Raw genomic sequence first — 15910 nt, forward strand, 5'->3', positions numbered from 1 at the left:
TCCGTGTTATTACTTTTGATTTGCACACCGAAATATGTGTGCACTGATGTAGATATCAGAAAAAACACTTTTTGGAGGTCTTAGTGAATTTCCTGTAGTGCTTTCTTTCAGTCTCATGATGCATGTCTTACTATTAAATACCTGCATAAATTGACTCAGAGGTTAAAAATAAAAAAAAATTAAACGTGTATTTGTGTAATGAACTTGAAAGAGCAATTCTTTACACATTTGAGTTTGCTGTATGTAAGTAATTTTGATTCAAATGTCCTCATTAAGTAGATGTGACTGTCTGCCATGAAAAGTATGATCCAAAGTCACTGACATCCAAGGTAGACAGGTTTTTGAGAAACTACAGTCTTTGTTCCAGTATTCACTTTAGGCGTGATTCAAACTTAAATAGGGAATATGAATATTATATTTTGTAAATTTAAGAAAGTGCATGTGTTAAAAATTTCTGAAGTGAATATCATGTTACAGTTCAGATAAGATTTAGGAAGTAAGGCCTACATACCAAACTGAATGAATGGCAGAGCAAATAACAACCCCAAGTAACAGCAGGTGAGTGGAAAATGAATCATTTTGCTGTACCTTCCCCACTGTATTCCAGAGTCCTTCAAAAAAACAAACAAAACCACTCTCCAGCATGAGGCAAGGCTGCAGGATCATTACCAACACTTTTTTTTGTTGGCAGGCATATGCCAAAAAGTCTAACCTTCCTACAGTGTTACTTTACCAGTGTTATTACCATCTCTCCTTCCAGCAAGAGTCTCCGAGGCTCCTCAGGAGCTACAGGGTATCTTATTTCATAAACCAGAAATTTCATCAAGTCTTATCATTCCTTTCAAACTTAAATAAACAATAAATCATGAAATTGCTAAACTACACGCTAAAATGTGAATTGCCATTGATTCCTGCAAAATTTTGTTTCATCATTTATGACTGTAAGTACAAACACAGAGGAGCATGATGGTCAAGTGATGCTGTTGATACAGAAGTGTACCAAGGCATTGTGACCTACAGGATTATATCATAAAAGGAGATTCACCGGCAACTCTAGCCAGCCAAATTCTGCTAGGATTTTTATTTCACTATTTTGTCATGTTCAACAAAGACAATGGAATTTCAAAGCAATTATATATTCAAACTTCATAAAGTTCCATATAATTACTATACAGTAGTGAGTAAAGGCATATACTAACACAATATTTCATATCTCTATATGTTAGATATATAACACATTTGAAAATGCTGGACAATTTTTTTAATAAACAAAATTGTGTTTTAAAGTCTTAAACATACATTTAAAGATACTGTTATTCAGTCACTTAGCAAAATTAAATTAGACAGGCTCAAAATATCACAGAATCACAGAATCGTCTAGGTTGGAAGAGACCTCCAAGATCATCTAGTCCAACCTCTGTCCTAACACTAACAAGACCTCCACTAAACCATATCACTAAGCTCAACATCTAAACGTCTCTTAAAGACCTCCAGGGATGGCGACTCAACCACTTCCCTGGGCAGTCCATTCCAATGCCTAACAACCCTTTCAGTAAAGAAGTTCTTCCTAATATCCAACCTAAACCTCCCCTGGCGCAACTTTAGCCCATTCCCCCTCGTCCTGTCACCAGGCACGTGGGAGAATAGACCAACCCCTACCTCTCTACAGCCTCCTTTAAGGTACCTATAGAGAGCGATGAGGTCTCCCCTGAGCCTCCTCTTCTCCAGGCTAAACAACCCCAGCTCCCTCAGCCGCTCCTCGTAAGACTTGTTCTCCAGACCCCACACCAGCTTCATTGCCCTTCTCTGGACTCTCTCGAGCACCTCCATGTCCTTCTTGTAGCGAGGGGCCCAAAACTGAACACAGTACTCGAGGTGCGGCCTCACCAGAACCGAGTACAGGGGGACAATCACCTCCCTAGACCTGCTGGCCACACTGCTTCTTATACAAGCCAGGATGCTGTTGGCCTTCTTGGCCACCTGAGCACACTGCTGGCTCATATTCAGCTGCCTATCAACCAGTATTCCCAGGTCCTTCTCGGCCAGGCAGCTTTCCAACCACTCATCTCCCAGCCTGTAGCGCTGCTTGGGGTTGTTGCGCCCCAGATGCAGGACCCGGCACTTGGCCTTGTTGAACTTCATACAGTTGGCCTCAGCCCATCGGTCCAGCCTATCCAGATCCTCCTGCAGAGCCTTCCTTCCCTCGAGCAGATCGACACACGCACCTAACTTGGTGTCATCTGCAAACTTACTGAGGGTGCACTCGATCCCCTCGTCCAGGTCATCGATAAAGATATTAAAGAGGACTGGCCCCAGCACTGAGCCCTGGGGGACTCCACTAGTGACCAGCCTCCAACTGGATTTGACTCCATTCACCACAACTCCTTGGGCCCGGCCATCCAGTCAGTTTTTAACCCAACGAAGCGTATGCCAGTCCAAGCCATGAGCAGCCAGTTTCTTGAGGAGAATGTTGTGGGAAACGGTGTCAAGAGCCTTACTGAAGTCAAGGTAGATCACATCCACAGCCTTCCCCTCATCCACCAGGCGCGTCACTTGGTCATAGAAGGAGATCAGGTTCGTCAAGCAAAATTAGCATTTAGCATTTTAGCATTTAGCAAAATTAAATTAGACAGGTTCAAAATATGGCCCATATATAGTTTATATTCCCCTGGAATTATGTATCAACACTTATATACCATTAACATTTTTTTTCTTATTGCCTCTGAAATTTAACTAGTTATACAAAGAGGCCTCACATTTTCATACAACAAACATCCTTCTGTTCCAGACAACCAGAGGAAGTGAGAAACAGCACAGTTCAAGGACATCATGTCTTTTACATATACACATAAACAAATCCAAACAATTTTACCAAACACATTATTCTAATATCAACAGCTGTCAAAGCAAAGACTCTGAATTATGATATGTGCAAGAAGTGTTGGAGGAGGAAAGGAAAGTGGAAGGAAAAGAAATATATTAACAGCCTGTTTTTCCCCTGCCCAGTAATGAAGAGTAATGAAGATGACAAATACTTTGGCAAATGCTGCATTGAAGGTTTAAATTATAAGAATGTATAGGGGAAAATAAATAAATAAATAAATAATAACAACACTGTAACTGTTATATCTCTCTGTATTAGAGATCTTACATATCTAGTACTGGGGAAAACAAAACAAAACAAAACAAAACAAAAAACTATTTAAAACCTTTTCACAGGAAAAAGCAAATATTTACAGAAGGAAATATTTTCATTAAAACTGCTATACTATGTTTACTGTCCATTTGATGATGCATTTTAAAAGAAGCAAGCTTCTTCATATCAACATCAAATACACAATTTTCTGTTACAATGCTTTCTGAACCCAATGGAACATCAATATAAATTTTGTATGTGTTCTTTTTAAGCTCTGTATATTTTCACCTTGTTTCCCTTTCTTTAATATTTCTGTATGCTACATACAAATAAAAGAAGTATTAGAAAAGTTTGAACATTCATTTCTCAGACTCATGCCAGATACCTAAGGAAGAGATTCTAACTGATTAACTACTGAAGAGGTAGCAATGTCTTTAAACTATTAAACTTTATAAATATTAAAGGAGAAATGAAATAGCTCCTTCCTTGGTAATATCACTAATATTTAAAGCAATATGTGGAGTAAATTTCCTTCATCTCTAAAACTTACACTTTGAGACAAGATGGTGGCATGGGGAGGAAACATGATTTGTTAATAAATAGAATACTTTAAACTATACAGCAATACAATAGTAGAAAACAGTGAGATTCATATACTCCTGTTCCAGAAAGCATCATGTAAATATTTCTACCTGACCGTTTGTTGTTGTTGTTGAATGACATTGCATTATATAAAGTATAATTCATAGTTCAACTTGATATCATAATGTATGATGAATCCCAATAGTAAATTCCACTGGAATGTGAATAAAGTTAACTCTAACAATCATTTTATCATTATTTTATTAGATTACTACACTGACATACAATTAATTAGATGCTGTGGTATCATAGGCACAGAAAAGAAATCAGTGGTCTTCATTTACTTTATATGCTTTATACTTTGTAATGAAATGTTTCCTTTAGTAATAAATTAACAGCATTCATAAATCAAGAGACTTTATCTTATTTATGATACAGGAAAACTTCTGAAACATTCTTGAACTTTTCTAGTTCAGTTCCTATCAGGCTTTACAAACTGCCACCTAAATCTGACTTCTCATGTTTAGTATCTAGTCCCCTAAGCATGCAATTCTGAGTTATTTATTCAAGAAACTTAATGGAATTTTTGTCTTAGTAATAACTAAAGAACTGTATCTTCAGCTTAGGCAGATTTTTATTTCCCGGTCTTGCATGGGACATAACCAACTTCAAATTTACTACAATATTAGAAACATCTTCATATTGAACAGCTAGATTTGTTTCTGCTAGAATTTCCATGTTTCCTCCAAGACTGAAAAAGCTTTCCTCTTAAACCTCACTCTAGTTGCCTACAAATTGTTATGGTGAATTTAAGAAGGCAAAGTTGTAGAAATACACTCTCTAAATACACAGTCATGATCAGGCTAAGTGGTACCACACTGAATAATAACTGTTCAGTAAAGAAGAAAAAAGTTACTGTGTCACTGACTGGTTTTGTTTGTTTGTTTGCTTTTTCTTTTCCCCTGAAGAAGAGATCTTCTGGATGAAAAAAAGCCATAGACATGAATGATAATTTAACCACTTATTTAACAGTGAATAATATTAATAATACAATAATACTGTAACATGTTAACTACCTAATGACTCCAGTTTAATATTCTGTTCTACAGTTACAAATATCCTTAATTTTTAAGTAGAGGCAAAATGACGTATTTTAGAAAGTACTTACATTCTGCATATTTCTGAAGCTGAGAGAATTCTCCAGGACTAAGGTTAACCCACTTCTCCTGGCTCGTCATAATGGCAGTAATGGTCCTCGTTAAATATCAGAAAAGCATTCCTTTTGACCCAGTTGATAAAAACTCCATAAAGATGTGTAGTTTCAGTTCACAGTGCTTGAAGACTTGATAGGTGGCATTAGTCTAAAGTTTCTGATGCTATGAGCTGTTCCCAATTCGTTGGTTCAGCGGTGAGTTACAGCACTGTTAAAAGAAGGTCAAACATTAGAAGTCTAAATACCAGTTCTACTACTAGAATAATTGTAGCTGATAAGTATTTTGTCATACCTGGTTTTGCTCAAAAATTGTCTATAATTAGTTTTATAATGTCTATAACTAGTTTTATAATAAATTTTATTTTCATATTTCCAAGTGCTTATGTGCAGCATTGATCATGAATGAACACGAATCTTATCCATTGCTTATGATCAAATTGTATCTGGATAATTTGTGTGGGAATGTTTTTTCAGTAATATCTGGTGCAGATATTAACTATCAGTAAAATTATTCTCCTATAATTTTAAATGAGACTCAGATAACAAGGTTTGTATCCAATTATGTTGTTGCAGAGTGTGGCCTTGTCAAAAATGTTCCAAAGCTTCAGTCTCCCCATGTGAAAATGAAATTAATTGTATTTAGCAATTTTGTGAGAAATTCATGAGAGCTATTTAAATATTAACTGTTCTAACAAAATAGTAGGGGGTTGATTTTAAGAATATGTCACAACATTGCTGAATACACTATTGAAAAATCAAATATAATTGGCATTGTTGCAAATTGGTTCAGACAAAAATATCAAATTGTGGGTACCATCTCGTTGAAGTTTTACATAGTTTTTACCTCTGTAAGCAGACCTTACAAAGGAAATGCATTACCAACACCGCTCCTTGCACAACAGGTAGGATACCTTTCATCTAATTTTAGCCATCTGGAAGTCAGGTATCTCATCTGAGGTTGTCATCTAGGGCTCTCTCTTTAATCAGCAGAAAGAGACAAACAGCCCCGACAGCAATTAATCCCTCCAGTTTCAACATAATCTTAAAATGTGATGAATTACCTTCTTGCAGTATTTATCTTTCTCTATTGATTGCAGAGGTTGCCTAGATGACAAGTTTAGACTAGAAAACTAATTTTAGACTGTAAGAGGAATCTCTTTATATGCCTAGCAATGGTGTTATTTACAAGGGTCAGATTGCAAACACAGCAAAGGAAAAAATCAGTCCTGAAGAAACCGACATAATAAAAGAAAGAGTTTAAGAAGGAAGATGTTGGCAGCTGGGAGAGGAGAAAAAAAGGTACCTTGTCTCAGTTTGAGGAGATAGGGAATAAATAAAAATAAAAAGCAGAGTGGCTAGGAACAGAAGAATATATATATACAATTTATTGTATTATAATATAATTTACATATATATAATATAATATTATAATTTATGTTATATATATATTATATATATATATAAACACAACTCATTAACCCAATTATAGACAACATTTATTTAGATATTTTCCTCCTTGTCTGATATATATGAGTATCACTCCTGGACAAAGAAATTCAGGAAGACACCTTAGTCCCTAAGTATACTTTCATAGTTTATGCCCTTCTTGGTGTATGTATATGTGTATTAATAGAAAGTAACATCATCCAAATTCAGTAATAGGTGAGCAACAACTGCCCTGTTTTTTAAAATTTGAACCAGAAGACATTCCTACACTCTCCACTTCCTCAAGTTAGAATAAAACATAAGGATAAGTTAGAAAGGGTAAGATTAGGAGCTGACTGAACAAATAGCAAAAGCTAATAAGAGCATGGAGACTGAGATGGAAAAAGCAATATTAATATGGATAATGTTGGCCAAGAACGAGGCTCATCAGCCTTTAAACATCAGTGAATCACTGTTAGTGCCAGAAAAAGGGGACTAACTACAAAAGCTGAAAGTGACATTCAATCAAAAAGCTATCATTCTGTCTGGAGAGCCTCAGTCCTCTTATTTATAACAAGAGAAAATAATGGTGGCCAATAGAGACATTTTAATCAAATTAGAGACGTTTCATTTCTAAAAGTTTATTAGATTGTATTGAAGACAGTTTTATTTCTTCAAATATTTTTTCATATTCTTGACAACTAATTAGGTTTTACTGAAAATGGTTTTATATTTGCATAGTTGATTTAATAGACTCAAAATTTTATACCGTGATTTCATACAGTATTATTTTTTTGAATTAGGAACTACATTAGCTTCATTACCTGTAAAAGCTAACGCTGCTGAATGCTGTACAGTTAGAGATCACCTCAATTATTGAATATGAATATTTGTGATAGGAAGCCTACCATTAGAATTGCTATGGTTGGCAAGGTAATACCTGCTGTGGGCTCTAAACTGATCGGTCTATTCACATGCAATATCTTTAGCTGAACTCTGTCTATAGGGATTGTTACATCCACAGTACATGGACAGTGAAAATGAACACTTTGTCATTGACTTCCCCTTCTCCAACTTCAGATCAAAATCATCAACTCTGAAACAGGACATCCTTTCTCCTTTACCTGACATCCAGACTCACCCCGTGAACAGCACTGCAAGAAAAGCCAAGACCTGAATGAGGTGGGAGAGCAATGGAAAATTTTGTATGGACATGGCAGTCCACAGGAAAGAAAATGGAGTTTGTAGACACAAAGCCAACAAAGTTTTCATGGAAGACAATAAGAATTTACGGCTACATAGTTATTCTGGAAAACTCCCTAAATACAATTCCTACCTTAAAAAGAGAAGATGTGGGGGATCTAGTGTAATTAATTTGCCAAGCTTAGTCCTGGAAAGGTAATGGGGAGGTAGACAGTAGCTGAGGATGACTAACTGGTCTTTGGGCTGCTGCCAGGTTCTGTACATCACCTCAGTGCCTATGATGCAGGAATATGCAGAAACATAACGGAGAAAATCTCAGGAAAAAAAAATTCATAGAGGCTTCCCTTTTTAGTTTTCTATTAAGTTCTGCAGTAGGGAAGTCCTAAATAAGGAAAGGTAGTTCCCTGCATCTAACTTTTGTTTTCTTTTTTTTTTTTTTTTTTTTTTGGTACTTAAACCTTTTATAGTGTCTTTTTCCACATTCTATATAGACAACAACAATATAGCTGTAAGAAATCATGTACATTACGTAGATGCCAAGACTAAGAGCCATCGATGCATATTTACATTATATGATATCTCATTTGTAAAGATCAAGATCAGCCGTATCTTACAAAAATTTCTTAATTTCTGTACAAGATTGGTTTACAGCATCTTTTTCAGCACACTTTAAATGCTTACTTTTGCACATTATTTTAGTGCTTTCTCTCTCTCAGTGCTTGAGGATAGTCATGCAGTGAGAAAACTATACACAAGTGCATAAAGAAGAAAGTAGTTACAGGGATAATACATAACAGAAAGAAAAAGAAAGAAAGAAAAAAAAAAGAAAAAGATAAATTACTTCAAAGAACACACTATAGTATACAGTTAAAACATACAGAATGGCAGGTAGGGAACTCTTCTACTGATCCTCCAAGAGTTTAACCTATTCCAGGAAACACGGATTTGTGCAAACATTTTGCTAGTATCTGCTTAGGTACAATTCACAGCCCTATCAACCTGACACAAAGCAGACCTCACAATTAAGAGAAATCAGGCTGTATTAATGATTCATTCATTTTATCACATAAAGAAATATATAAAAAAAAAAACTCCACCTATGTACTGTGACTAAGATTTTTTTTTATTTTATTTTTTTTAATTCCAGTCTCCCTTTTCAAAACTTGTTTTTCTTTCTGGATTTTAGGTTTTATAGTTTTTCTGTCAAGATTCCTACCACTTCACGTAACCAAACTAGGAAACAAAGCTTTATTAAAAACTCTACAAATCAAATTACTCAGCATTCAGACAATAATGCTAACAAACTCAGATTTCCAGGAATTCACCATGCCCTTGAAATTCTCTGCTGCTCTGAAGAAACCAGCCTGAGGAGCAGAGAATAGACAGGAATATAAAATGGAGAAAAAGATAATAGATAAGAGGATATACCCTATATGCCAGACTCAGCACTCACATCATCTCATCACAGCTCATAAAGTCCCCGCTGCAAGGAAATGGAGTTTCTAGAAAGTATGGGGAAAAACTATTACTCTCAGTTCTAAAGAAACAAATCAACAATATTGGGTTCAGCTTCAAACATCATTTCCAGAGGGTGACTGTGGCCTGTGCAAAGAGGCATGACGTTCAACAAGGCTAAGTGCTGGGTCCTGCAGTTAGGTTGTACCAACCCAACACAGTGGTGTATAGGCTTAGGTAAGAGTGGCTGGAAAGTTGCTTGGAAGAAAAGGACCTGGGGGGTGCTGCTTGCCAGCTGGCTGAACATGAGCCAGGAACATGCCCAGATGCCCCAGAAGGCCAATGGCATCCTGGCCTGCATCAGAAATAGTGTGGCCAGCAGGACAAGGGAAGTGATTGTTCCCTGGTACATGGCACTGGTGAGACTACACCTGAAATACCATGTTCAGTTTTGGGCCTCTCACTACCAGAAGGATATTGAATTGCTTGAGCATGTGCAGAGAAGAGCAACAGAGCTGATAAAGGGACTGGAAAACAAGACTAATGAGGAGTGACTGAGGGAACTCGAGCTTAGCCTGGAGAAAAGAGGTTGAGGAGAGACCTCATGGCTCTGTATAACTACCTGAAAGGAGGTTGTAGCAAGGAGGGTGCAAGTCTCTTTTCTCAGGTTACAAGTGATAGGACATCAGGAAATGGCTTCAAGTTGTGCCAGGTGAGGTTTAGATTGGACATTAGGAAAAATTTCTTCATTGAGAGGGTGGCCAAGCATTGGAACAGGCTGTTCAGGGAATTGGTGGAGCCCCCATCCCTGGAGGTGAGACATGTGGGTGTGACACTAAGACACATGCTTTAGAGGCAGGACTTGGTAAGACAGGTTGATGTCTGGACTATATGAAGGTCTTTTCCAACCTCGATAATTCTACGGTTACAAATATGTCCAGCTTCTCAACCAATTCAACTCCCTCCTGAAAGGGAGGAATGCTTCTTCTGGGGGTCCATCCTCACTACTGTGACTTTAAAGCACAAAACTCTTCTTAACACATACCTTAAGGAGCTTTTCTATATTAATTGTAACAGAGAAACCTGAAACAGCCAAGAAACTGGCCTTTGGAATTGTCCGGCTATTTTTGACTTCCTGACAGCCCTGTACAGATGTACATCTCACATACAACTTTATCAGTAATTTCCAATTACTCCATAAAGTGGGGACAGGATAAGATTGATGCCAAGAAGGGGTGCAAGTGACAAAATGATGATTTTAAATAAGCATCTTCTATTGTATATGAGAGTCAGAACTTCAAATCTTTTTTCCCCCACTTTCCTTTAAATTACTGATTCAGAACATCCCTCCCACCATGTGGGAAACAGAACTGTTAAATGACTAATTCATTTAGCCTATCATGAAAACCTTGTTTCAGTGTGTTTATGTTTTCAGTAGGAAAGAAGGGAGCAGAGGGTGGAGAGGAGGAGGAGGAGGGAGAACATGAACCCTAAGGAGACGAGTTTCCTTCCAGGAAAACTATAGTTCTCCACAACATGACTGATTAGTGATTTTTGCCTGAACAACAGGAATAAACAACACAGAATGTTTTGTACCTTAATTGCTATGGAGGTTGAAGCAATTATGCTTTTCAAGGACTTTCTATACAGAATGTACTTGGCATTTCCTTCAGTTGGGTCCTATACTTTCACCATGGTTAGCTGGGTCCTGTGATTTCAGTGTGGGTGACATGGATTTTGCAAAGGAAAATTTTCACGTCAGATAAAATGTCATGAAACTATTCTCCATCAATCCCTGAAACAGGTAGAGAAAGCAGGAATGTTCTTTTTACAGAAAGGACCAAATCATCTTTCCTCTGAATATTCAGTGTCATTTGTAGGCCTAGCAAACAATGGAAAAGTACTCTTTCAATGAACACTTGCAGAGACAAACTCCACCTTCATGTATAAAATACATTCTCTTGTGATCATATATATTAATATCATATAAATGTTTAAATACGAGATTATGATGCACTATTTCTGCTTTATTAATTAAGCTGTTGGGATCTGAGTACATAATATTTCTTGGGCACTGAATGACCACACTCACTATTGAACACCACAATATACTCTGTACTAAGGCTGCAATTGTCTGAGATAAACTATTAAACACAACAAGAAAACCAAACCAAACCAAAAACCTAATGTCTCTAATTCCTTGAAAATGCTGGCATTATTTATGGATATACAAGCCAATTTGTGAAAATATTATTGCAATTCATTTTACTCTTTGTAGAAAACTAAGTCTCTAACAACAAAAATACTCCAAATTCATGTAGTTGAAAGTTTATCCTGAAGAGTTTGATGAGGAAAAAAATCCAGTCAAACACATTTACTAATCATCATCCTGATTTCATTACTCTCAAATACAGAAATACTATGATTGTTTATAACTGCTGCTGGATCAACTGTATGAATGAAAAAAAAAAAAAAAGAGAGATCCCATAGAAAAACACAACTATATTTTCTTGTATAAACTGAACCTGCATGTTTTATATAATACCCTCTCATTTTTCTATAGTATTTAGCATACGTAAAGTCATTTTAGTAATAGACATTGTTTCTCAGTTTGGCAAAGGACACTTACTGATGTAAATTATAATTCAGAAATATCAACTCTAAATAGTGATATACTGAAATCAGTGAAAATTTGTTTGCCAGACTGAAAAGATCTCCCTTTAAAGGAGTGACTTGAACAAAATTCAAAGCATGCATGTTTTCCTGACTACTTTATCCCCAGGTGTACTAGTTCGGGATATGCAAAACTATCCATATAAATTTTAATATGTATATGTGGGCTGTATTCCCGAAAGAAGCAATCATTCGAATTCTCTTCCTCAAATTATTTATATGGAATATATCAGCAAACAGTGGGAATACATGCAGCACCAGAAAAAAAAAAAAAGAAAAAAAAAGCACCATTGTGATATGATAAGCAGAATACTTGAATACCTAATAAAACATTTCACTAACACTAGTTTCTGCGACAGTGAGAAATACTAGCAACAAGAACTGTGCGCCAGTATAAATTGATCAGAATGCAAGACAATGGTATCACTTTATATATTTATTTACATTTTAAATATAGACATAGATTTTTATTTACATTTTTTCACTTTGGTCTTTGCATACCTTAACTTTGTGTACCAGGACTGCTTTACAAGCAATTTCAGATGGATCTCAAATATTTCCAACTTATTCTAGGCTTGCTGTTTCCAAGTTGCTACACTAAGCATCTACCACATCAAAAGAACTACACCTGGCTTTCTCGATGTTTTCTTCACTAAAAGAAATATTAAAATAAATGAAATCAAAGCAGAAAACTAGGACAAGAAAATGCCAGAATGTTTATGGGCTGAGGTACTGTAGGTTTCTCAAGCCTTTCTGAAATATATAATTGAATTACATAATGAATAAGCTTTTTTTTGAAAAAAAAAAGTTATCTTTTCAGACTGGAATTCTTTTATACTCATGAGGGAAACAGTATATAATTCAAAAATCTTCTTTAAATGAGAGTCATTGAGCTGTTACCAATGTTAAAATGTTGTCCATCACAATTTTAGAAAAAATTCATTACATTCTGCATTTATAGGTAATTGTTTGTAAAGCAATTTTTAAAGTATGTCATTTTTGCATGAAATTCTAATGACTCTTAAAAGAGCTAAATCACTAAGGCATATGACTTACATCACTAAGGCGTATTCTTTAATAAATGGAGCAAAGTAATCTAGGACAAGAAAAGCCCAGGATTCGACAAGTGTAACTATAATATGTAGGAAGTTCTCGGTCATAGAGCACATTTGGCTCCATTGGATAAATCACTCAGTCAAGAGAATTAATCACAACTCTTTCCACGTCACGCACTACTATTTAGTTTCTCCACCAAAAACTCCTCCAAAGTTTCAAATAAACATCTTAGAATAAACATCTTAGCGGCAACTGCTTCATTCCAGTCTGTGCTGTTGCCGCCTTTTCTATGAAAATCAGTTTCAGAAGTGCACCCTTTGGTGGGAATCCTGCATTAATCTGCCCACAACTGGCACAGATATCTGATCCCACGTTACCAGAGTGTTCAGGTCTTTGGCTAATATCTGTCATATGTTGTTCCTCTTTTCTTTCCATTCCCTCTAATGGGATGAACTGTAAATTCAGCATAACAATTAACTTCCGTTGGCAATCAGCTACAGTTATTTTGTGTATAATCGTTTGGTTTAATTAATCTCTCCATATTTAGGTGCTCTAGGGGTGGTTACGCTAGAGGAAGGCAAGGCTGAAAAGTTATAACTGGGAAAGATTTCTGATGATCCTTAATTTCCTGGGGCAGAAATTCCTACTTCATGCTCAGAAATAAGCCTTTGAAGAGATGCACTTTAGTCTTGTGACACAACTGTTCCACTGCGCTCAAGGAAAAGATTTGTTAACTGCTGTCCTCATTCCAAAGTTTTATGCAGTTTTAAATTAGGCTGGGAACAGGGTACTTGAGTAGCTTTTAAATAATATGTGAGTATATGAACCTGATTTAATCTTCAACAGGAAATCTGTGCAAAGAATAGAAAACAGGTTAGCAGGCAGGTTAATGGATTTTGTAGCAGAAAGGCATGCCACATTGTTTTTTACTAGCTTGCCTTTTTTTTTTTTTTTTTTTAGGTATTATTCTCCCTCCCCCTCCTCCCCCCCACCCCGGGAGAGCTCCGTGCAGAAGTTATTGCAGTCCAGGGATATCAATAGCCGACGCTATGTCATTGTCCACTGGGATAGTGTGGAGCCTTCTAGACAACTACAAAGGATTTCATATTTATTCAATTAGCTTACTGTCACTGAACTCTTTTATAGCAATACTACCAAAATGGATTTTGAAAGTGGGATGGGCCCTTGCCTACAGGAATGTTTATCCACAGCCAAAGGAAACTGTGATGGCAGCAGCATCTCAAACTACTATTCCCTGTTCACCCTCTCAGTTTCTGACACTCAAATTTAACTCCAAGTAGACATTAAATTACAAGTTTGGGAAGGCTCTGTGAGCATTGTCACTTGCGTGTTCCTAGCACTTGACCTGAGGGCATGTCCACACTGCCACCAGGGGCACGGATGAAGCTAACAAAGGGCAACTGTCCCATGGAGTCTTCCAAATACCTAAAAATAAATAATTAATTAATCAGTATTTAATTGTACTTTTAATTAATACTGGTATATAATTGCACTTTCATGAGACCTAAGTTTGTGTTCTTTTCCCATGGTGTTCAATAAAAAATCTTACTTTCGTTAATTTGTGTCTCCTTGTATTTTTCCCATCTTAAGGGGGTCTGGGGCGAGAGGGGGGGAAGAATTGATCCCTTGAGAATGTTTCTTGTCTGAGCTAGCATATATTATTCTTGTATTTTTTAAAATATTTATTCTCTGGAAAAAGGCTCTGCATTTCTGCTGTCTTTTTCCAGGATGTTTTTCTTCAGAGTTCTACCTAATAGCTTTCTTTCTTTAAATGTTGCAATCAATTCTCCTCAGTTTTAGCTGATGTGAAATTCTTTTTCCCCGTAACTTTAAAAAGCAAAAGATACACAAGCTTGATACACTTCCTTCTGTTTCACATTTGAAATAATAAAGACAAATGAGGGGGAAGGGGGAGGAAGTTAGTCCATTCTGACTACATTGTTAAGCTTTACATTAGAAAGGCTTACCTATTAGAATACGGTAACTAATGAATAACTAGATATCAAAGGGGATTATTTATATAAGGACACCAGAACAAACACACAAACAAAGAAAAAAAAAAAAAAGAAAGAAAAAAAAAGGTTTCTGTGCTTAAATTATTAAGGAATTCCTCTTCAGTCACAAATGAAAAAAGAAAAAGTATAATGAAATGGATGGCACCTTGGTAACACTACATTCGTTCTTCTGTAAGTGGAATAAGCATATAATTTGCTCTTCTGGACTACACTCCCACACAGAACAGTTTCCCACACAGAACAGAAGTATCAGAGAAAAGTGCTACCACTCTCCTCATAATAGCAATTACTTATTTACTGCCTCCATGAATGTATATTCTTATCTTTTATAGCAGCAACATTAATTACAAATGACTGTAAACCTGCATCTATTTCACTAGGACAACCTAGAAAAGTCTTTCTGCTTTCAACCTGCAATCTGTTTTGCCTTAAGTTTGTCAAACGAAGCACTGGGATGTACACATTGCACTTGATGCATTCCAAGTCAGTGTGATAGACAGCCCTGACACAAAAATACAATAAATATATATATAAATATATAATTATTATATTTTAAAAAAAAAATCACTAAGACATTGCTGAATTAGCAACAACATGGCAACCTCACATTTCAATTCATAGAAATAAATTTAGGTACTGATAATTTCTAACAAATGTTTTTACAAATGTTGAACATTCTTAACTGACCAAAAGTCTTCATACTATTAAGGGAAAATTACCCTGCAAGGTGATATCATACATTTGAGGCACGAAAGATGCTATTTATTTTTACATAAGTATTAGTATGATTAAAGTTTCTTATTATTGCATTTTAGTTCAGTAGAAAATGTCCTTTCAAGAGCAATTTTTACACAGAAATATTAAATAATAAGCACACACTAGAGGAAGAACTATAACAAATTTTGCAGTTAAAAGACTACTTCAAAAAATTTTCTTCACAGAGACTCTAATCCTTTTGAATTGTTTTCTTTTGCAAAGTTTACAATCCTACAATTTAACTTTTTCAGTTATCAATGTAAATGGAAAAAAAATCAGTTTGAGATACCTTTGTTTCAGTCAGTATGCCTTCAGACAGTGGGCCTACAGTATTTATACAGGTAAATTTTAAATGTTAAAATATTGGCCCTATAG

At 36.0% G+C, this 15910-nt stretch overlaps 1 protein-coding gene across 1 annotated transcript in view; it reads right to left on the bottom strand.

The window, feature by feature from the left end:
* The window catches only part of DGKB (diacylglycerol kinase beta), a 357454-nt gene that overhangs the window by 321742 nt on the left and 19802 nt on the right, over positions 1-15910 (bottom strand). Inside the window, 1 exon segment of the mRNA XM_040548594.1 lies at positions 4887-5139. Coding sequence (XP_040404528.1) covers positions 4887-4956 — 70 coding nt within the window. The 5' untranslated portion in view covers positions 4957-5139.

This window comes from Cygnus olor, chromosome 2, assembly GCF_009769625.2.
Source record: "Cygnus olor isolate bCygOlo1 chromosome 2, bCygOlo1.pri.v2, whole genome shotgun sequence".
NCBI lineage: Eukaryota > Metazoa > Chordata > Aves > Anseriformes > Anatidae > Cygnus > Cygnus olor.